General features: G+C 30.5%; 2 protein-coding genes across 5 annotated transcripts in view; one reads left to right on the top strand and one right to left on the bottom strand.

Annotated features, from left to right (window-relative positions):
- Nucleotides 1–7,745: 7,745 nt before the first annotated feature.
- LOC142328924 (2-aminoethanethiol dioxygenase) lies at nucleotides 7,746–15,114 on the bottom strand. Its single transcript, XM_075373096.1, has one exon. The coding sequence runs from the start codon at nucleotides 15,081–15,083 to the stop codon at nucleotides 14,286–14,288; it is 798 nt and encodes a 265-aa protein (XP_075229211.1). The 5' UTR covers nucleotides 15,084–15,114; the 3' UTR covers nucleotides 7,746–14,285.
- Nucleotides 15,115–15,480: 366 nt separating this feature from the next.
- Nucleotides 15,481–24,645, top strand: part of Got1 (Glutamate oxaloacetate transaminase 1) — a 59,297-nt gene continuing 50,132 nt past the window's right edge. For 3 of the 4 annotated variants that reach the window (XM_075373080.1, XM_075373073.1, XM_075373063.1), the window contains exon 1: nucleotides 15,481–15,714. In XM_075373080.1, coding sequence (XP_075229195.1) covers nucleotides 15,600–15,714 — 115 coding nt within the window. In that variant the 5' untranslated portion in view covers nucleotides 15,481–15,599. The remainder of the gene's footprint in view (nucleotides 15,715–24,645) is intronic. The other variant, XM_075373083.1, reaches the window with a different exon arrangement.

Raw genomic sequence — 24,645 nt, 5'->3', positions numbered from 1 at the left:
TAAAAATGTCGAACGTGATATCCAATCATAAAATGTTTTCTTCAGTCTCCAAGTTAATTTTACTACAGTAAACCCCCAATTTTACACTCAGAAAAACCCTAATTACCCTTCTGCTTTCATCAAATGAGGTGTTTTTCACAATCTAATTTTTTCTAATATCTCAATCTGCTCCGAATATTTTCACACCTCCATCGCCGAGTATATTTTATCTTCCCTTACTTCTTATATATTTATATACCTTTAATTATTTTTTTCATCTTTCTTTAGAAAATTATTGCCAGTCCTATTTCATCACACTTTCTTGTGCTCTCCTCCATTCTTCATATTATTTTATTACCTCCATCATTCTCAAAGATTATTTTTAAACATTTATTTATTTTTCTGAATCACCAACAATCTTAACAATATTTAAATTATTCATAGTTACCAATTTATTTCTTTTACGTAATAAAATAACTCTTTATTCTGATTCATTAAACATAAAAAAGTCTTCATTTGTAAAAATGTAGTATTTATTTATTATAATTGCTAGTTCCTCTGTGCCAACTGGGTACTTCATGATGTTTTAAAAACTTGAAGGTTGGCATACAGTTTCTTCTTGTTCCAAACAGATATGTTAATGGGAAATCAAAGTTTATCCGATGATAATCTTTGTTTTCAAAGATTATCATTCAATGGTTTAGATTATCTATTGTAGTAAATTTTTATCTAAATTATAGTATTTTTTCATTAGAACTTATTAAATTTGTGAATCTGTTGCTTGATTTTTAAGTAAATCAAGAGGACTTTGAGTAAATTGAATTGTAGGACAAAATTGTCACTGTTGCGATCAACACTTGTTTTGTTGGTATGACAATAATATTTTTGGTGTTTAATGGCTCAATCAAGTAAGTAATGATCTGAGTGAATGTTCAGATCACATTCAGCGGGTCTAAAAGATGATCTCTGTAAAGCCTATAAGAGCTAGGAATGGAGGGGAGGGGATAGAATGGTGACTGGGATCATTACAAGGTACGCATCTTTCCCTACAGGGGTCAGGATGATATAATTTATTAAATGTGTCAAGAATGTTTTGATATTTATATCTTATGGAATTATATTTCAGTTTTAAAAAAATTTTTTTTTTTTGGTATTTTAAGTAAAACATTTGAATAACTGAAATGGATTAAATTGGTGGGAAAGATTATTTATTTTTTTAAGACTATTTTTCAGATTTACTTAAAAATCAAGAAACAGAAATGAAAATATACCCATCTCTCTCTTTCAACAAGATTAATGCTTATATCCTTCCACACTGTAGCTCCATGACAGAGTTCTCCATACATCCTAATAGCAAATATCTCAGCTAACCAGGGCTCAAAACACCAATCTTGGTGAAGTAAGCACTCAGGTGTGCCCCTTGCCACCTGGATTGCTCTATTCTATTTATATATCCAAAAGCATCACATCCCCTTAGTCATTCTTTGCAGGGCTAAGAATCTCAGGAAGCCAGCTCATTTCAGTTTTCTAGTTACTTACAGATCAAAACCAGAATTGATCCTCGCAAGTTTTCTGACTACTTTGGTACTTTCAGCTTCATACCTGGAGCAGACATATAAGACATGGTGAACATCATCAATGGCCCTACATTCCACATATAAGCCTGAATTAATCAAACCAAACCTGGCCAACCTATCTCAAAAAGCATCATGTAGAGAAATGGTGTAATATAGCGATTGACAGAAATCCATCTAACAACCTGCATACTTCTCATATCAGGAAAAATACCATGCATGATTCAACCTGAGCTGCCATAAATGGGTACCTTGGTCGTCCATTTCTTTTATGCACTCAGAAATAAGTTGGCCTACTTTCTTGGCATCATAACACAAATGGCATTCAGTTGCAAGGATTTCAATGGGCTTAATACTAGAAATAACAAGGACCACCTCTCAAGAGACAATCCTATGGGCACCAATCACAGATAACAATATGAGTCGCTGGACTCTTAACAAAATATTCCTATAACATTTATACCTCATTCAATGAGCACAGACAAATACAGCATGCAGCATTTTGGCTTCACATACACCCTTATGTAGATCACACATGGTTCTAAAATTAAAACCACAATCGGAGTGAACTGCTCTCTGAACACCGAAGAAAACATTACAATTTTTTTTGGCAGGCAATTTAAAGTGCGCCTTGAATTGAAGATTTTCATCAAGAATAACACCTAGTTACTTCTGTAGTGGGACACCTAATTTGAAAACCTGTCATTGATATGAAAGGTCATTATGTAACAGCTAATCTGCACTGAGCAATATCACTGTTGTTTTTTTTGGGCTAAACACTATTTTATGTTACAAACTCCATAACTGGCATATCTTGCAAGTCTGGATTGCCCTGAATTCTCATTCCTCAAATCTCCTTTAACCAGCAAAAGCCCATCATCCATATATCCAATGACACAGCATCTACTGGGTAACTTCATCTGCATCAAAAAGTCAAATTTAACAACCCAGAGGAGAGGTCATAAAATACTACTCTGCAGACAACCTCTGTGTTGTGTCTTTACTACTTCTGAGATGTTATCTCGATTGCTGAAATAACTATATAACACATTCAGCTCATTCTGCATACAGTAAGCTGAACCAGGGCAGGACCACCACAAATTATTAAAGGCCCCAGATATATCTAAAAAGATACCTAAGATATACTCAGAACTAAAAGAAACAATGCTCATCATAACCTTTCCATGCCCCTGCCTGGGTGAAAATCATACTGATCATCCATCAACAACTTTCCAGAATTCAACCTACCAATAATAAAAGAATACAAAACCTTCTCAAAAACCTTTCCAATAACTGACAGAAGTGTTAAAAGCCTATAAGAGGAGCTACAGTGAGGTCCTTATCTTCACCTTTAAACAACAAATTAAGAATACTTTTTTCCAACAAATAGAGAAATAGCCAAAGAGCATCTTATTAAAAATTCTAGTCAAAACACCAACACATATTCTGACATAACAGACAAGGAGCTCCACTGTGATTCCATCAAAATCAGGAGCTTTATTCCTGCTAGAACTGCAAATAACCTGAAGTACTTCTGCCTCTGTAATTTTCACAGAAAAACATTTGAGCAAAAAGCAGAAAATTCCTCTTGGACTCGCAGTTGATACAAGGTTTCATTAATAGAACATCATCTAGCAATAAATCATTCAATAGAATATTTAAAATCTCAGCTTTATTAGAAACAACGCCCTACTGGGACTAGAGAGCCAACATAAGAACAGTTTTCTTATATTTATGCCCTAGGACTCTACACACAACACCCCAAGAATCCTTATTTCCTTGCTCTCTAACAAAAAAAAAAAAAAAAACCACCAGAATCCCTTCTTTTTGATGTCATGGCCAAATGAAAATATTCAGACCTCTGCTTTTGATAGTTATCTACCAAAACTGCTCACCATTCAGGATCACTCTTCTGTTACAATTCACAGACTGTTTCAACAAAGACAACTCTCCAGTCCACCAAAAGGCAGTTCTCTCTCAACCTTAACTACTATATTGATTATCATCCAGACTTCAGTGTTAAAGACACAGTCTAGAGAATATTAACAAATTTATGCCTGATGTACGATTCATTATAAGGAATAGAAACACAAAAATACTTGACCAAAGAGCATATTAGGTACGGTAAAAACCATATTTTCCATTTTCCATCGCAGAATCTTAGTATCTTACAATTGTCTTTAAACCAGAAAGTTCCGGGTATAAATTTTGAACAGCCTTAGCATTTTTTACAAGCTACAAAATGAATTATTCATCTTCATAACAAAATGGCTATAACTATAATTGGACATCAGTCAGTAGTTTATACAAGAATAAATAAGAACACAAAGCAGATGTTAACAAACCTTCAAAATACTCATATATAACAGACCTACTGGAACTGGCACATTTATTGACAATAAATCTTATTTAAGGTTACCACCAAATAATAGCGAGCTTGGAGTGGTGACGATTACTACTCAATGTAAAAACCTGTTCCTCGTTCTTCCTCCTTACCAAATAATTGTTCTATTTTAACAAATGAATGCAACAATTTTGAAATGAAATACAGTCGGCTAATTCTGCAGTGTACGTTATGAAATGTAATAACAAATTACAAAATATTATCTATTACTAATTATACGGTAACTTTAATTACTTACTGGAAAATGAATTATCAATTTAATTCAACTAAAAACACTCTCCTCACTGTCATCACTACCTTCATTGTAATTGTCACTATTATCACTGTTACTATATAAAAAGAAAATAAAAGCTTCTGTCAGAGAATCTATTAAAAATTCTTGGCTCCAGTATTCCCCTTCGATTTTTTTAACGTTTTTACAGTAAGGTTTCTAGTGTTTGTCACTCATCGAATTCATTTTATCTTCACAAGTTTCTGCACTTCTGACATCTTAAATGTGTTGTGGCTTGCAACATGTCGTTTTACCTCTGACCATACCATCCTGATTGGATTTAAATCAGGATGGTAAGGCAGAAGCCACAGAACTTTATGTTGATGCCCACTTCTTTCCAACAATTCGTCAAATTGGTTCATTTGGTTTCATTTTCTTTTGTTCACCTTAATTAGTTCATACAACTGTGATTTAAGAAGTAGAGATGAAAATTTAATATGATGTTTCTGTAATTTTTTTTCTTGCTTGATGAAACTGGAAGTTTTTCAGAAAGGGTATTATGACGCAGGGCAATTTCAATAACTACTACAAACTAAGGAGGAAGGTTAGGAACTAATTTTTCTTCAGTCCATCTCAAATAATTGTTAGTATTCTTGCTATCATGGTAATTGCCACTTTTGAGTTGGCTATCCAAGTTACACTGCATTTAGAATAAAGCCTGTTTCACCTCTAGCATGAATTATAATTAAGTATTCAACTTTATTTATTGGTAAATGAAGTCCTGCACGCTGTTGTCAGCACATGATTTTGCCGTTGAATGAGATGATAAAACATAGAATCCATCTAAGTATACGATAGCACAGTTAAATTTTCTAAAATCACTGATTGCTTGCAACAAGTTTTTCAACTAAATTTTCCTTTCGTTTTCTGTCTTGCGCCACTTAAAACCTAATTCTTTCAAAATTCTTCTTAAACTAGTTTGACTGACGTTAAAATTAATCATAATTTTCAATTCTTTACAGAGTAAGTTAACGGTTGGCAGTTCCCCTATATATTTTTTTTTAATACCAGATCATGGATACGGATGTTCTTTGGTGGTTGGATTTCAATTAATCACAGATCTAAGGAATGGTCGAATTGAGACTATACATGACTACACTTCATTTACATTCATACATCATCCTCAATCACCCTCTGAAGTAATACCTTATAGTTCTGGAGGCTGAACAGAAAAAGAAAGAAAAGAAAACTCTCTTATCTTTAAAGTATATTCTGTGAAGTATATTCACAGTTTACCTAACCACACCTTTATCAAAATCATCTAGCCCGATAACTGGTTTAGAATGTTTATTTTTCTTTTTCAGGGTGATAAACAAAGATCTGGCCCTCGGATCCCCTATTTTTTTCTGAGGCTTTGAACCTGAGTCCTAGAAATGCCACAGGCAGCTGCAGTTCTCTCTTCACACTTCTGTATAACAATTAAATGCTTGTCATTTTTTAATTTCCTACAGACAGATTTTTTCTTCAAAAAATCATACATTTTGCACGCCTGTCTTCTATGATTTTTACCTTTCACAACAGATTTAATTTCAGCCATAACAATTTGCACATAAGAGAATTACTTTAAAAATTTTGAACCGTAAACCATAATAAAAAGTTATTACAAAATTTCGTACCATACATTAATTATGTAACAAAATACATGACACATGCCAAAAGAAACATAGCACAAGGCAAAACCTCAGAACTGAACTTTATATACAAGAAAAAGCAAAAGAAAAACAAAAATAATTGTTTGGTATTTGAAATATGATGTCACCTTTTTAATACTGTAAACAAAATAAAATACACTGCTTTGCAAACAACAGTTGCATCATGTTTATGCTACTAATAGATAACTAATCCTAGTGTGACAATGTTTCAGAGAACAGTAGCAGTGACATGTGGGCTGACCATTCAAACTCGCCATTATTTGGTGACTACAGTGTCCATATAGCAAAAATATGTAGCTTTACCAGATATGTTACATTTCCTTAATTTAAAGTCTTATGTTAGGTCATTAAGGTACTTTTATATAGGAAATATTAGTGGCTATATTTATCACCAATGTAAAACATAAAACACATCTAGTTTTAAAATTATAAAATACATAACACTAACATACAGTTTTCTTTCTTGTGAAGAAAAAAACAAAAAAAATTCACAAAATTTTAACAAAGCACACAACCCATGAACATAGAAATTAAACTGCACTAAAACCTTCAATGGCTAAACTGGATAATATTCACCCACAGATTCATACAACACATACATAAGGTATAGAAAAACAAACAGATTTTTCAAATTATCTTAAAGAAAAGGAACTCATGGAAGATAGTAATATAAACATAAAAACTTTGCAAATAGCATATAAAACAATTACCTACATACAATTCAATAATATGAATTTTATATACTAAATTGTGCAAAAATAGGATACTAAATGAACAAACATAATACAATACTGCATAGTAAATGGTTTCCTCGGTTAAACATGAACATTGACAGAATAATTTTCAACACCACAGACCTCTGGATAGGATTTTCCTTTCTTTTCAATTTAATTAGACGATTATTACAAATGTCTTGATTTCAAAGAAGACTAAAAAAAAGAAATGTCAGGTACATTACATTAAAATTGTAAAAAACCCATAAATTAATGTTTCTAATCTATCTCTTACAAATTAAAAAAATAATTATTATCAGATATAAATGTATGTTGTATGATTCAAAGAAAGTTAAGTTATTAAACAGTGTTTAATTACTTGCTAGTTAATAGCATTTTAAAGAAAATACACTTTCAATGTAAAACTAAAAGCTATTCCCAAGTGACCCAAGAGATTAACAAGTTTTAATGTGTTATGAATAAAATTTATCAGAAAAAATCAAGTTTATCTGCAAGTAATCTTCATAGAATATCTACATTATTAAAATTTCTTTGAAGTGACTGTTAACTGCAGAGAGTATGTTACTGTAGCGTATGCATATTTTTTTTCAATGTTGTGTCTTGCAACTTAATAAAGCCAATGCAATACTGTTTTTACAAAAGTGAGGCATTGTGTTTGGTATGTGATTTACTTTTTTTAATATATTTTGTATTCATTTCTTAATTCTGTAAATATTTTATCCTCTCAGCTTTTACACATATATTAGACTGAAACATATTTTTTTGTTTTAGTAAAATTTTCTTCTTTATTTTGAACAGTAGTGCGCCAATGGACATGCATGTCCTGTTGTATATACTTGATACTTTACAAAGTAAAATACTTGATTTTTATATAATATAGTAATAAATCACAGTTAAACTCATTCACTTCAGCTTCTTGCAATGTAGATTAGTTGAGACCTAGTCATCTATTTTGTATGGGTTTAGACAAGGAGATCTCAGAAATAGTATACACTGCCATTAAAATTCACACCCCAGATGGGGATCAAATATGACCTTGGATCTGTAGTTGATGCTCTTGACTATACTACCTCCAAGTAGTCAGTTCTAAAATAGGAAGAAAACATTACACGTAAACAGATCACTCAGCAATACTATTAAAAAAAATTTATTTACATACAAAAATACTTCACATATACAAATAAACATACTAATTGAATGGTACACATCAAACCAAATAAATAGTAACTTTTTTGAGCAATTTTAAATATACTTCCACTCATTTGTACCATCATAATAAATTTTGATGGATACAATACAATAGAACCAACATACTGCCTTGTCTTTGACTGATGTCTTCTACCAATGTTGAAATTGTTAAAACATTAAATACAAAAATTAGTCATAATCAAAATCTGGCATAATTCGTCTTAAAATAATAATTTTGTTTAATTAAACATCATGAAACAAAACCTAAAATTCTAAAAATCCAACGTACTTAAGGGATGCATGAGAAATCCATCCTTGTATCCAGCAAAACATACTGAAATCATTGAACTGCTGATGTGGGCAGCAAGATTAATCCTCCCTACTTCAGTGATGCATGAATTATACCATATCATTGTTAAGGTACAACAGCAACTAGCCAATCAACAAGAATCTCAATGACAAAATAAACCAGAAATGCCATAATTTGCAGATGGTTCAGGTTGGAAATAAGATAACCTGGCACAGAGAAATCTAAGGTTGATTTTTTTATTTGATTACCAGTTTAATATTTACCGATTTGATAAAGTTGATTATCTTCCTACCTGCTTTAAGCAGTAAGAATTACCATAGTTTTCATGCTAGAACATTATTAGTGAGCCTCAGGGTATTAACAGAAATCTATAATACTAGATACTCTTGTTAGATTTTGCACATGCATCAACAGTTGGTTTTAAGACCAAGCTACATCCTCCTGAATTTAGACCTTCGCATGGCCCATACCTGTAGTGCTTACCCATAAAATCACATCATGGACAGTGTTTTCATAATTGTTACTTGTCCTGCCGTTAGTAGAAGTTACTCTGAAAATAGTGTACGAATGAAAAGGAATAATAAACATGTAATTCTATACATTAACTAACATTAAGTTAACTATAATTCACCAGGGACAGGAAGAAGTGAAGTAGTTTCCAGTGGATTCTTTATAGAGTTGAAACCATAGCGCATAAAAATTCAATAATACCAAAGTACGGGATATAATAAGTCCTTAACAGGCACTTTCACTCATATAACAGCCAGTATTTCATGTGTTACAGATGTAATAGACTAGAGCAAATTAAAAAACCAACTAATAAAATAATTCCATACAGCTAGCCTGGGTAGATGCTAATAAACCTGAACCGAGGTCACTGACAGTTTCTTCATCAAACTCTTACAATGCACTAATTATCTTTAAAAATAAATATAAATTTTTCTCATAAATAAATGATCTCAAGGCAAAAATAATCCTAAAGAGCTTAGGAAAATTGAAGTAGAAAAAAAAGTAAGGTGAAAATAACCTTACTCTTAAACATGTAAAGTGTTCTAAAAATAATTGCACAATTAAAAAAACTACATTCTTGCTTAATGAAGGTATCGACTATGTAAACAACATAAGTTATTTTTAACCAAAATTTTATACATTCCTGGACCAAATTCTTAATTCAAGACAATGTAATTACAGTGTGTAGGCTGTACACAATATTTAGGCTGTACAAGTTAAAGAACAAGGGGAAAATTGAAAACTTTGCTGAACAAGTTTCCTAACACCATAATCAATATCTTTGAAAATAATTATTTCAGGTAAGACAGAAGAGGAAATTTTTTGTTGAATTATATTTCTATAATACTGACAGCTATAGAATATATATAAATCAATAATCTTGTTAGTCCTACGCTGGATTCTGTATGGGTTAATATTAATGTTGCATTTGAAAAATTTATACAGCATTTTGTACAATCACACAAACCTGGTGAGAATCAAGATGGTCTCTTGAAACACTGACTAAACCTAATAGGGAATTACAAGAGATGATTATAACGTCTCTGTTCACTAAAATGACCAAATACAGATTGTTTGATTATTTTCTTTGACATTGTCGTCACTACATAAAATTCTTTCCTGTATATATATCCATTATGTAACTTTTGTTTGAACTCATGAACAAGCATTAATTGATTAACCTCAAAAAGCTACCTAATATACTGAATCATTCTGAATATAGTAAATTTTTTGAGTCCATGTCCCCAGTAGGTTTGTAGTAGGTTCTCTGCCCATTATAACTGGCTTTGGCAGAATAAATCATCATCTATTACATCCGCTGCTATTAAAACAAATTCTTTTTTAATAGACAATTTTGAAGACAACTGCAAGATTATCTCAACAACAACATGGAACAGAGACTATGCAGTAGATGCTAATTTTCAGTTTTCACAAATGCTAGTTTTCAGTTCTGCACATAAGAAAAATCAACATCATTATTAGCTTGCAGGCGATATAGTTCAGTGAATTACTGCACACAGAAAGACTTGGAACTTGAAGACTTTAAGTTTATATAACTATTAGTATTTCTTAATTCTTGTAATTTGAGTAAAAAATTATGCCTTTTCACATTCTTTAAACTTCTTTCTTCAGTTGATACTGATGACCTCATAAATTTACATAAGCTTGAATATGTGATTTCAGCAGTTCAACACTTGGACACATCTAAATAGTGAATCTTCATTTTAAATTATGATTAGTTATTCTCATGATGAAATCTCCTCTTAGTTAACTTTTTTCAATATTGTTTTAACCACTTTATGTTTCACTTCTAACATTCAGCATTCATTTCATGTATCTTTTTAATTAGCATTATCTTATTATTAATCTAATCAGTTTTTAACTGTTTATTCGTTATCAAATAAATAAATAACTTCCTTCTATCATGATATAATACATATACACTGACTCTAATTTGTTGGAAAAAGTACATTGTCCTTGCTGATAATCCTGACTACAGTCTGGTAAATTAATTCTATTAATAAATATTTTAAATATATCTTGTATAAAAAAAAAAAAATTAATGAATGCATCTAATTGGATTATTACCATACTTTCCACTACATTTTACAATAACTTGGCCACCCTCATTTTTCTCCCATAAAAACATTATTACAATACGCATGCTATTTAACTATGTTTTACTCTACACTCAAGTGAAACAGTTTAATCTTACCTTCCAGCAAGTATGAAGTATCCCATATATTGGGTTGAATGAAGTTATTTGGGCATTTTGGATGCAACATTTCATTTAGTTTCCAATAAATAAATCCTACTAATTTCTTTTTTGAGGACAACATTAAGCACCATCTTTTTACAATACTGTTGCAACTACTGATAATAGATTAGGCAAGTCATATAGTCAAAAGATTAACTTTCAGTGAAGGAAAATATATAAATTGTTAGTATAGCATGGTGAAATGAGATTAAGTGCTTTAAAAATAGTTCTTTACAAATTAATGAACTGTGGTTCCACGGAAACTTTTGAAGTTACTACATAGGTCCTTTACAGTGAATGGTGGTTATCTCCATCACTAATAAAGGAACTGCAAATAGATATAAAAATATTTTCTGCAGGCATAACTTGATATGTTTAGAAAGTAAGTTTTTTTAAATCTCTTAATACATAAGTAAGTAATTTACGTGAATATCTTCTGGATAATCTGCATACTTAAGTATTTTTCTGACCCTTGTATTACTTAAACTTTTGTAAATTTTTATTAATTACAGTTAAACACTTCAAAACATTCTTGTAAAAAAAAAAATGTATCGTTACCTCTGATAATAATCACTTTTAACTATAGATTGTGAATGGTTATCATTCAGACCTCCATTTTGTGTACTAAATGGAATTTTAATGTTAATTAAGTATTATGAATAAATATTGCCGCAGTGAAACAAATGAAGTTTAAAATAGTTTTACTAATTTAACTGTCTTTTACTATATGTAATAAAATAATTTTTTTTTACTTTTACATAACTTGTATGTCATACAAAATACAGTAATCAAATAGCTTATTAAGCATAAAAATAATGAGGATTAATTGTATTTTTTTACATTTCAAACCGATAATATTAAAAGAATTTGCTTTGATTAATAAAACAATTTTATTTCTTGAACTTTGTTCCTCTTTATACATTGCAAATCCAATTAGGTCTTAAAACTAATTAATACTGTACGCTAATGAATGCGTTTTTATAACTTATAATTTAAAATTTGTATGCTACATAAATTTTAGTGACCCAAATATTTCTATTTGTTGTGGAAGTTTCTTCTTCATTTTTAAGTCACTTCTTTTTGTATAAGACAGCTGCTTATATAACAGCTACAGATGTGGCACTCAACAGACACAATATAAATAATTATATTTACTTCAGAAGTAATTTAAAATTTTTAAGTTGTATTTTTAAAAAGAATTGGTAAATGTATCAAATAAACTCCTCTGTTATATTAATTACAGAAAACTGAACTATTTCTTTTTTAAAAAAAAAAAGTATTTTCCTAACTTCATGATTTTAAAATAAGAACTACAATAAAAATGTCACGTCATTTGAACATCTATGTTTTCAATTCTCTTGATCAATTAGAGAAAAAAAATTAAACTAAATATGAGAAGCTGCGATTCCAAAACAGCTTTTCATAGCACTAATGTAAAGTATTTAACAGTAGTGATTTTAGCAGGAATTTGTCTAAAACGGTTAGGTTATCTATTTAGTAAAAAGAACTGATTTGTGTGGTGTTTACTCACTTAGAATGATGTTTCACTATCTGAATGTGGTTATAAATTTCACACTGTTTCTAGGGTGTTGAATTGGCTCATATGTCCTACATTTCTTTAGAGCTGTTGGTTCAGTTTATTCAATGTCTAGTGTAATTCTGAAGTTGTGTGTTACTGAAATGCTGTTAGCCAGTTTGTCATATGATCTTGTACATAGTCTGTCATTTTGAAAGTGACTACTGAGTAACTTTTTCTGCAGAGATGTTAGCAATATTGTGTAAATCTTGACTGATATACAGATTTTCTATTAATAGGTATATTTTTTATTTTTCATTTTATCTAACATGTATATATAATTTGTGGAGAATATTTTGATTTGAATTATTTATTGTAGTTTACAACATGTAATGTAGCGAATATTTGCTGATTCAACATGAAAATATAAGCTTCATGCCTTCATAATATGGGGTAATTAGATGTACTGTGGATAAGTTTCAGAGAATTTTCTAGATAATTAGAAGAAGTGTTTGTGGTATAATTTGGTTTTATTAAGACGAAGGAGCAGAATGATTTATGGAATGTTACTTAACATCGCATGTTACTAATGAATGTGATTAGCAAAATAGCAGAATTAGAAAAAATCACTTAACTCCATTGATCTCATCACACCTAAACAAAAAACAATTACAATTCACAATATAAAGAAAACCTGCCACAGCCAGCACAATACATTCACACATAATACATCTACTCTGTCCACACACAATAAAAATGCAACTTTTACACATATAATGTTGCAATGACAATACACCACTCATGTCAACTAACTATAATAATGTACTCTATAAAATAATTTTTTTTTGCAAAAGTTACTAGTTATTCACCCAGATCTATAAAAACACTTTATATAAAATAAACTATATAAATAATTAATAGGCAACTCATAATATAACAAAACTGCCACAAATCCATAAAAACTGGCTACTTTTTCAATAAGATAGTATACTGCAAAAAACAAAGTAGAAAACCCACGAGTATAAAAATCTAACTGCAAAGCTGTACTAAATATTATATTGAATAGACTGGATGCACACTTTATCCATAGACACAAAATGAAAATAAACAAACATATGCACTACAAAAAACTGGAAAAAACTTTGTAAACTACTTTATATAAGCAGGAATAAATATAGAGTATTAACCATAACATGCCAGTTTTTCATATTGCATATAAAAGTCAAAATATGATAATTAAAGACTCATTAAATATGATAAAATCAACAAAGTAAATAACAAAATCATTGGTAAAATATACTTTTCACATATCAAAGGGTTTTCCAAACTATTTCAGCTAGTACATTACTGACAGTATCACTTACAAGATTATTGCTCTATAGCTACAGCAATTATTTTTGTATTAGGCTAATTTTTCTTTTTCACTACTACATAAAAGACTGGCCTTAAAATAAGGTCTTTTTCATAGAAAACAAGTTGAAAATAAGAAAGTAAAATCCATCATAACTCAAAACCCTTAAAATATTACACATATAGTTTAATATTAAAGCATATTAAAAAAAAAATAATCACAGCAGTTGATTGACTTCAATTTAGAGAAACAATTTGATTAAAGAATAATTTTTACTTGATGTTACACACACAAACTATTAATTCCATACATCTATTAGTGGAAGTCAGTGAAATAAAACTTCAGTTAACTGTTGTCTGATAACAATAAATATTTTTATACAGGTACATGAATCACTATGACCACTGAATTTGTTATTAACCAAAATTACGTCTTTAATAACACTTGTACAAACAAAAAATAAAATAAATATCACCTTTCATTTGTCCACTTTAAAGCATGGTGAAATACTATTATAATTTCCAATGCAGTTCATAATGCTACTCAGCCATACAAGAAGGTCCTTGATATGGTGCTGTATCACTCCAATAATCTGCTGGACTGGGTATCCTAACCAGTTTCTTTACAGGGGCTTCTTCACCAAGTGAGACATCTTTAAAATATCGACACGGTCTCGGTCCTACACCTGGTATATCGGTCTTGTAGGGTGGTGCAAGTATATCTAAAAATGCAGCTGGTCCTCCAACAGATCGAATTTCATGTATGTTCCTCTGTTTAGGACACAAAACGGATGCTTCATCCTTTTCACATATCAACATTTCTGGTTCTTTTACAGCAAGTAATGATATTTGTCTGTACAACGTCTTAGATGTCAGTTCAATATCACAAGGTTTCATCAACTCATCTGAAAAACCGTGTTCCGCTTCATCACCACTTTCATGTTCGTCTACCCCTAACATCAGTCGAGATATAGGACTATAACTAAGAATATGAACAGTTCCGTGAATTACCTTTAAAACACCATACATCAATGGGTGATCATGAAGGGGCAACCTTGCTCCTGACTTCAACACAAAAATTCCAATAGTAACATCAGAATTTTCAAATATTTCAATGTAAGTAACAGGTGCTAACCTATCCTGATTCCAAGTTGTTTTACATTCACTGTCAGTTTCAACACTAGTTAACAACGATTTATCTAGTTTTACATCTGCACTAGTAAGTTTACTAGCCAATAACTTTAACTTTGTAAAATTTTCTTCGAAAGACAATGATGGTAATTTTGAGGAAAACGTAATTAAAGCCTGACGTTTGACAGCTTCAATTAACGAAGCCATATTTTATCATGTTTGTGTACTTAAACAGCTGCAAGATTTGACTGTTCAACACAGCAATCACGATTGAAAACAACATATATACCAAAATATCGTACATTCGAGTAATACTTTTCGTAATATTTTTATTTTTGAAGAAATTATCTAACCATTACCCATAATAATAGGACGAATGTGTTAATTATAATTTTGTATCTTTCTGTATAGTAAAATTTTTAAAAACAAAAAAAAATAGCTAACAGTTAAATTATCAGTTACGTTAAATTAAAAAGAATTTAGTGATATGCAAATATAATTTAGAAAATAGTATTACTTATGACATCTACAAAAATATAATTTTTTAGTATGCTACAAATTTCAGTTTTTTTTTTTTTTTTGTAATAACCATGTAGCCAAACACACTTCTCTGACGCAGGTACAATAATCAACGTGATGTGTATATAAGTGAAAGTCGGCTAGAGGAGAATTTAGTTTGTGGTAGTATTTAAAGAGTTAAATTTGTTTTAGTGCAACCGTACGATGTCCTTTTTTGCTGATGTTCAGACTGGACCTACTAAATATACTCAGGCTTTTGCATTAACAAAAGCCTTTCTAGATGATAAATCACCGAAGAAAGTGAATTTAGGAGTTGGCGGTAAGTTGAATTTTGAAAGAACACTGTACATGTTACTTTATCCTTAAATCTATTTTATTAATGGTTATGATCTAATATAAAACAGGAAATTTCCAGTTTAATAATACTGCGAACCTGACGTTTTCAATAGTGATGTCACATTTCAAATGTGTTGTTTATTGACTAAAAAAAAAAATCGTAATTATATCTTCACTACACTTTGTACAATTTTTGATTTCTACACGTAGTTATTATTGACAATTTAATTGTACACTATATTCTTATTAAATATTTTGCAGTTTTTTTTATTACTTGTAAATAGGCTAACTATAAACGTTTCAGTTACTAATTTTTTATTAATTAACATTATGTAAAGCGATAACAACCTTTTAAAATATTAAAAATTGTATTTCAAATTTGATGAGTTTCTGATAGATATTTTTGGAGGTAATTATGAAGCTCCTTTTGGTAATGGATGGCTTGGTTAATTCTGTCCATCCTAAAGTGGTTTAGAAAATTAATTTTTAACTACCAACTGTGTTGTGATATCTTTAATGACACCAGTCAGACTACTTACTCCCACAACTTCCTGCAAATTCCTTTTCTCTGTGATTCACTCTACATATCTTTCTGTTAGTGCAAGTTTAGTTCATATCTAGAGTGAGTAGCCTGTGTTCAATCCTGTGTTTACTATTTAACCTAAAGTTTCAACTGGTGTCATTAGTGACTCCATGACACCATATATGTTATAATGATTTTTATAATTTTGTGTGTAATACATCATTTTATGTTTTTTTTAAATTAATTATACTGGCTTCTTCCTCTCATAACCAAAATGAAGAAGATCCAAACTGGCTTCATACCATACATTTTTTATTTGATGAAGTGATGTGATGATCGTGAGGATAAAAATGATCCAGATTATAATTCTGAATATGAAACTGCCTCTGAACAAGAATTTGACTCAGATGAAGAGTCTGATTTACAAGACTGCAGTAGTAGTAATTTATCAAATGAAGAAAAGTGCAGTATTTATGGTTGAAACAGGTTTAATTGATCTGCAAATGAACTTGCTCATAATTGGTGAGAACACCATCTCACAATATTGTAAAATTGCCATGTCTGAAAGGGAGAGTAAAAGATTTAGGGAATTCACGCAGTCCATGCATGAATAATAACATGAATAATAATCCATAAAGCATAATGAAATTATGAATTATGCTTTATTGGCACATCTCTGCTGCCTTTACTTTTGACTTAGTTCATGTGTGATCAACCCTTACCTCACATCCATACATTATCAGAGGGACAGCCATTACTCTATATAACTTCAGCATTACATCTGTTCTAACTTTATTGCGAAGAAGTCTTCTTATTGTCCAACACATATTTTGAAAACTCTGAATTTTATTTTCTGCATCTAATATCTGTTCTGATAACTGATATCCCATTCTAAATATTTAAAATGTCAAACGATTTCAAACTGTTTATTTTCCAAAATTATTTTTTATCTTATCAGATCCCCAAAATGCCGTACATAACCTTTGTTTTATTCATTAATATTTTAAAATTTATTGACTATATATGTTATTTAAATTCATATAAAGAGCTTTGTAAAGCTTCTGAGTGTATGTAAAAACCTGATCATCTGTAAAGAGTAATGTATTTAAAACATTTGTTTTTGAATTGAGTGTTTCACCATAATAAACATTACTTTTCATTGTCTCACAACGTTGTCAGTGTTAATATTAAGAAGTGTAAACAATAAATTACATCCTTGCTTTATACCTATTGTAGTATCTGTCAGTCCCGTACTGTTAAAGCCATCATTTATTATAATTTTTGTTTTAATATATAGACCTTTAACCACTTTTATTAGATGCAGCAGATGACTCCTTTTTTTCATAATTTCTCAGAGTTTCTGCCATAAAACAAAACAAAAACTTTTTCATATTCAACAAATGTAATGTGTGTTTCCAAACCAAATACTCTTTCTTTCAATCTATTGTTTAAATATACGTTATCAATACAAGATCTACCTCTTTGAAAACCATTTCGTTCCTCTCCCATCAAAGCTTCTGAAATTCACTGAAGGTGCACATTTGTGATCTTAACATACACTTTATAAATAGATTTTAATAGATTTATTCCTTGCCTTTTGCAACTTTCCAAGACTGGTATTATACCGGACTTCCGGCACATTGTAGATATGCAATAATCCAAAATGAAGCAGCGGTCCACCATACTTCCAACAACTCAACATTTATATTGTATACCAGTTAGTTGCCTTTATCATATTTTGGGATTGTTTCAATTCCATATGAATGTCCTCCAAAGTTTTACCATCCTCATTATAAGAATATCCTCATTATAATAATGTTCTGATCATTTTACACGTAAAATGATCAGAACATATATCTTTTCTTAAGATTAATCTTAACTTTCTTAACATTACTTATCTTAAGTTTATTAAAGCTAACAAACTGCATTAGCTCAACCCCATTACTACCCTGACAACTCTCCAAAAACCTCAACACCTTCAATTGGTTGGTTTTAATCATTACATTTAAATTTCCACACAAAACTTAATGATCACTCGTATTAAATTTGTCACATTGTTTCCTCAAAGAGTTCTTTATCCTCTCGCCAACCTTCTTCTGGAGCATATATTTCTGCAATAGTTAGATGACGTCTATCAATCTGGAATCTTGCTAGCAACAATCTCTCATTAACAAACTCTTAACTCTGCATCTTCTGTTTCCATTTCCTGTTAGTTAATATTGCTATTCCACTGCAAGCTCCTTCTACTTTGGGTTACACCATTCTAAATCACAGTATAATCTCCACATTTCTTTAGTTCCCAGAAATTCTTTTTTTGTTTTGTTAACCACAGCAATATCAATTATTTGTCTTTTTAAATTTTCAACTAGCTCATCTTTTATTCTCAAACCGTGTACATTCCACATAATTAATTGTAATTTATCTTCTATCTCTGATTTCTTATTTTTGCATTTCCATTTATTGTTATTGCCAATAATCCTGCCTTCATTTTCTGCTTGATGATAGTGAGTAAGAAAAGAGTTCCCCTCAAAGCGCTACCAATACTTCATAGAGTAAGACAAGTGGTGGGACTGCCACTCGAGAGCCTCTGGCTTCACTCTGAGTTTTGTTTGGAAACTCACATCATAGGTTCTTCCACCCTCTCCACTGTTGGGAATTTCTTCCTTATTCACCTTTAAGGCCGTTAACCAGGTTTACTTGTTTTTTCCACCCTGAGTATTTTATTTCCCCAGTAGCCTCCAACCAAATTTGCCAGAAGTATACTCCATTGCCAGGACGGCACCTGATAGCAGATCCAGTAACAGCCACCAGAACAACTTAAATATTCAAAGCATATACAAAACAGCATCATACTTATACCTTTATTGTTATCATATATATAAATAAAAGACATAACAGTATAATGAAATTCAATGAATACGCTACGCTGTTTATTCATTTGTATATGTTTGGTGTTGAGTTTTTTAGTGTTGAACGAATTTTTTTATCTTAAGTGACTGAGGTGTGACTAAGTCTCTCTATTATTGTTGGTTTCAATATATTTTAAAGTTATGCTCTATTGGTCGCATTTGGTGGTGATAAATTAAGAACATGTACATTCAATGTTTTCTTATTCAGCTATAATTTTAATTCGTGATTTATTTTGTGTATGTAAAGAATTCTTACGTTTTTTGTGTTGATTTGATACAATTATATGTCATTAATATATATTTTACAGTATGCAGTGTTTTGTTAATATGTTTGTTGTGTCAACAACATTGCAAAAGTGATAATCTTCAAAGTGGGCCAGATTATGGTTGTTGAAGAAGTAAAATAATATGCATAAATCATTATTGATAATTCTGTATTTCATATGGTTGACATATTTTTGCTCTTATGTAAATACATACAATTGTATTCATTTACCAGTTAATCATGAAGTTGGGTTGTACACTAGTGTCTATACATAATATTTGTCAAGGTTTTGAGGTTAGGCTAATGGAGTTGTGTATTTGCAAGCAGATGGTAACTAGTAACTTTTGTATAAATTTAAGAAATGTATAAAGTGTAGAAGGAATTTAATTTTAAAATGTCATTTAAGGAGAATGCCACTTTTTTGTCTGAAAAAGTATAAAATCAGGATAAAAATCATTTTTAAAAATGGTACAACACAGAAAAAACACAAAACCATGCCTAAGATTCCATCATCACAGATTAAGCTGTGAATGAATTTCCTTGCTTACTTTCAAGATTTTACCATGTCTCTTAGACTGTGAAAAATACTTGAACCCTCAGTGAAAAATATTTTGTGGCATTACATAATGGCAAAACCATGCTGGTTTAAAGTGTGACTGAACTCTATCTAGAAACTATTGTTTTAAATTTTCATTAAATAAACCTTGAAGCTCACAATACTACCCATTCTCTTAAGTCTCTTATAAATTAAATATCTAAAATACTGGATGGTTTTATTACTGTAATTTATTTTTCAACTATTATCTATAAATATTTTTAATAGCATAAATATATTGAAAAGAGAATGGAGAGCAAAAATTAACATCATTAATTAAACAAATTAATGAATTTTGATAATTAAGCTGTTTTTCATGAAAAAATGTAAACTATAGTTAATTTGGAATTATGAATTGTTTCTGTCATTTTTTCTAACGACAAGCAATGAAAAAAAGGTTCTTTATTTGTTTACAAATTCAAATAAAAGTATACACGGTGTAAATGAAAAAATGAATTAAACAATAACCAATTAATAGTTATAGAAAAGAACAGAATCAATAGCAACTTAGCAGATTTTGTTTTGTATGAAACATTTATGTTTAATAAACTGTAATTTTTAATTTCCTCTCATTTGTCTCTTCTTTCACTGCATCTGTTTTCCATTATCTGACTTGTTTGACTCTTACTTTTCTTATTTGTAAGTGCAAATAAATAACTTTTAATTATGGTTAGACAACTTTGAATAACATGTTTAGTGATGTAGTAAAGATGTTACCACATTTCTCCCCCTCCCAGTTACTACATTTTTTATACTGAAGTTAATAGAACTCTAACACTTGGCTGTTCAACAAAATACACTCATAAAAAAAGTACTATGAAATCACTTAAGATTCGGATTCAATGGAACTGAAAGTTTATTAGCATTAGGGTTGAAACAGATTTAAACTTTTATAATCTCCCTCAACTATCACAGTTTATTCCCATAAAAAAACTGATGTTCAAATACTGGATATCTGTGCCATATACATGACAATATTCAACACTAAGATATTTCTTTTTCAAAGCGAGTTCTACTTTTAGAAAAAATATCTATTTGTATAAGTTCTACTCTTATAAAAATCCTTATGAAAATAGAAGAAATTAAAAATATATTTAAATATATTAAAAATATATTTTTAAGAAAAATATATTAAGATCTACAGGAGCTCTTGGCCCCTAACCTCTCCATAATTAGCTGACCTCCAATTCCTAAAACTGATAGAAATTGAAATAGGTGCTTTTCAAACTGCAGTTTTTAATCAAGATTATATACCTTGTGAAAAAAAGTAAAAGATGTTACAGGCCTTTTTTGTTCCTAAAAGTGTTCTTGTCCATAGAGCCTTCAATTAGCAAAAATTGAATTTTTAAAATATCAGTTTTTTTTAATTTAAAATGTACCTTACCTGCTGATAGAATTCAAAAATAGTGGTGCCAAAAAGGTTCTAAACCCCTTGTTCCCAAAGGCCCCTAGCCTCCTACCGCTTCTCAAATAATAAATATTAAATATTGTTATAAAACCGTTACTTTTCAGCAGTTATACATTTTATACATACAGTCAGGAAAATTAAATGTAAAATTTATTTCAATTTTTTGCCGTATTTTTATTTACGTAACAATTTTTTTTTTAACATCAGTAAACTTCCTTTAATTCATGTTGAAAAAACAGGAAATTAGGAGCATGTCTGGTAATTAATAAAATATAAGCATCTATTAAAAAATAATTTAAATAATAGTAAAGGCTGAAAATAATTAGCTCCCATTTGTTCTGTGTGAAATATTAAAGTTAGCAATATGAACAGTAAGGTAATAAATGTTGAATGATTCCCTCCCATAATCCTTCTTGCATATAAAGTTATTTCTGGTATTGAACTATTAGTGTGGTATTATGTTCTCCAAATGCTGTGCATCTTCAGATAAGACTGCAGATACATTACATGTAAATTACATTAAGAATAGGAATGTAATTTGCCCGTTGAGTAAAATAAGTGAAATCCTGCGGTATTTGCTTTGAGGAGTAAAAGCAAAACCATAGGAATACCATGATTGGAACAGTATCACCAAATAAGAAATAGAGTCAAGATAAAATAAAATTTATCTGGGATAAATAAGGAGTACCATCCTCATAGTAATAAGCCTGGCCTTGTTGGGATGCCACCGATGCAAATGCCTCGGTAGACATTTGCATCGATGATTTAATAACTCAGCTTATTGCCTTTACTGTAGGCCTCGTCTGGACATCTTGAATGAACTACATCGTCACCCTCTGAACTAGCTAACCGAGCTCGCAGAAGTGCGAACCCCACACCTAGTTCTACTTATTATCACCCAATTTCGTGAATGTCTCGTAATTCGAGGCAAAACAACACAACATACCGCCAAATATGTTGATCGCAACAATGAAATCTAGACCTAGTTCCCTTAGTGAAACTCAGCTTACGCTTTAAAGAAACCCCTGACTTAGGTTATTACGGACTTCGGTCTGGTCTACCAGGGAGAAGCAGAATTGATCGCCTACTCCCACTCAGCTTCTCGCAGTGTCCTACATGACATTCACCACCATAAACCGTCGTCGAGATGATGCTACACCTCACAGCTGCATGGTGTCCCATGCCCTTTGGCAGTGCAGTCGCCGTTCCGCCGACAGCTTTAACTATTATTGACTATTCTAACTAACCATGGCTTGCTGCCAAAGCGCCTACCTTTGAACAATCAAACTGTCCAGGCGGACCCTAGCCACCCAGGTTCCTACTCTACTAAATTCCCTTGGCCACCCTACGTTGGGCAAGGAATTTCAGGAAGCCAGCCACAATTGTCCAGTCTCTGTGGGTCCTCCAGTTGACTCGCAGATCAAAGAAGAAGTTTACTCTCTCAAGTTCCCTACTAACTCTGGTACGCTCAGCTTTGTACCTTGGACAGACATACAGGACATGGTCCACCGCGTCATCGACCCTACATTCCGGACACAAGCCGGAGTCATCCAACTTAAACCTAGCCAAACTAATAAAAATCTGTTACAAATAAAACAGTTAATAGTTCCAAATTACGGTATGATGTAGCTAGAATTTAATTTAAAATGAAATTCAGTTTTTATAATTTAATGAGTTACATATAAAAATAAACATTTTCCTATAATAATTTAAAAAGATATGTCTTAAAAAAAGAAGTAGTAGCAATTCACACATTTGCACATTCATATTTATACTTGTATAAAAAGTATATTTATTTATAAAAATGAAGGAAACGATACCAGGACATAAAAATTTGATCGCTAGTTTAAGAAATCTGATCTGAACATGACTTCCTTGTGCCCCTACTAAATTACATACACTTTTTTTGCTGCATTTCATTTAAACTTATTTCATTTGAAAGTGAGGTACAATCCTCCAATTCTTTAATAAAGTGGACAGTTAGTTACACAATTGCATTGTGGTGAACAGTACATTACATCATATTTTTTCTAGTGTCCATATCAGCATTTTATATTAGTTTATATATTAATTTTGTTTCACATCGCTAAAGTAGTTATCTGGTGTAAGTGAGAACGTGTTAGGTACATAACCATGGACACATCGATTCGAATCCAACTTCATTTACAAATTTTTTTTTTTTAACTTTTTTTTTATTTTAAATATATTGATTTATTAATAAATTATTAATTTCTGTAAAGATTTTTGATGATTTTTTTTTCATTTTTTTTATTTATAGTTATTTATTATTGGCTATATTGTAAAAGTGTTTACAATCAGAGGTTAATAATTATTAATAAATTAATATATTTAAATTTAAAAAAAATACATAAATGTGAAGTCTGATTTAAACCGATGTTCCTTCCCTTTGTATTATCCAAATATTTCATTAATATAAATTTCATTTGTCTATAACTCTAGAACCAATGAAAATAAGTACTACTTATGATATATCTTTGAAAAGCTCTTAATGAGGGCTTAATACTACAATTAAGAAAAGGCTTTTTTTGGACACTTTTGGTACAGTCAATTGAAATCAAAAGGGGAGGTGCACAACTAGATGTTACAACAGTCCTAAATCCAAAATTTCAACATTCTATGGCTAATCGTTTTTGAGTTATGTGAGATACATATGTACATACAGAAGTCACGTCGAAACTAGTCAAAATGAATATTTCTGTTGAAATCTGAAAATGAAAATTTTTCACTATCACAATACTTCCTTTACTTTGCACAAGGAATTAAAAAGTTTAATCTGAAATTAGTATGGTCATTTGGATTCACTTACAGTTACTTAAAAAAAAGTATATAACTTTACTTATTATTAATTTAATTACCTGACTGGTGAATAAATGATCCTAATATTTATGGATTTAAATAAATTCTTGAAATTCTGATTAATATATATATATATATAAATAAAACAATCATCCTATCTATTTCACATTTTCTATTCTGATTGCAATAATATCAATGAGAAATAATAAGTATAACAATACTATGCAGATAAGAGGTGTAATGAAGGATGCTAAAATTTGAAGGGTTACCATTTCAGACTGGATTATTTTAGCAGAGGATTTTGTGTACCATTGTTTTTGTCTTATGGAGATATTAAAATTTCTGTACATAAAACTCCAAAAATTTGAGTCATATTAACCTTTGTAGATGGGGTGCA

The sequence above is a fragment of the Lycorma delicatula genome, chromosome 1, assembly GCF_047948215.1.
Source record: "Lycorma delicatula isolate Av1 chromosome 1, ASM4794821v1, whole genome shotgun sequence".
NCBI lineage: Eukaryota > Metazoa > Arthropoda > Insecta > Hemiptera > Fulgoridae > Lycorma > Lycorma delicatula.
The sequence above is the reverse complement of the archived record's forward strand: the minus strand, read 5'-3'. Positions and strand labels throughout refer to the sequence as shown.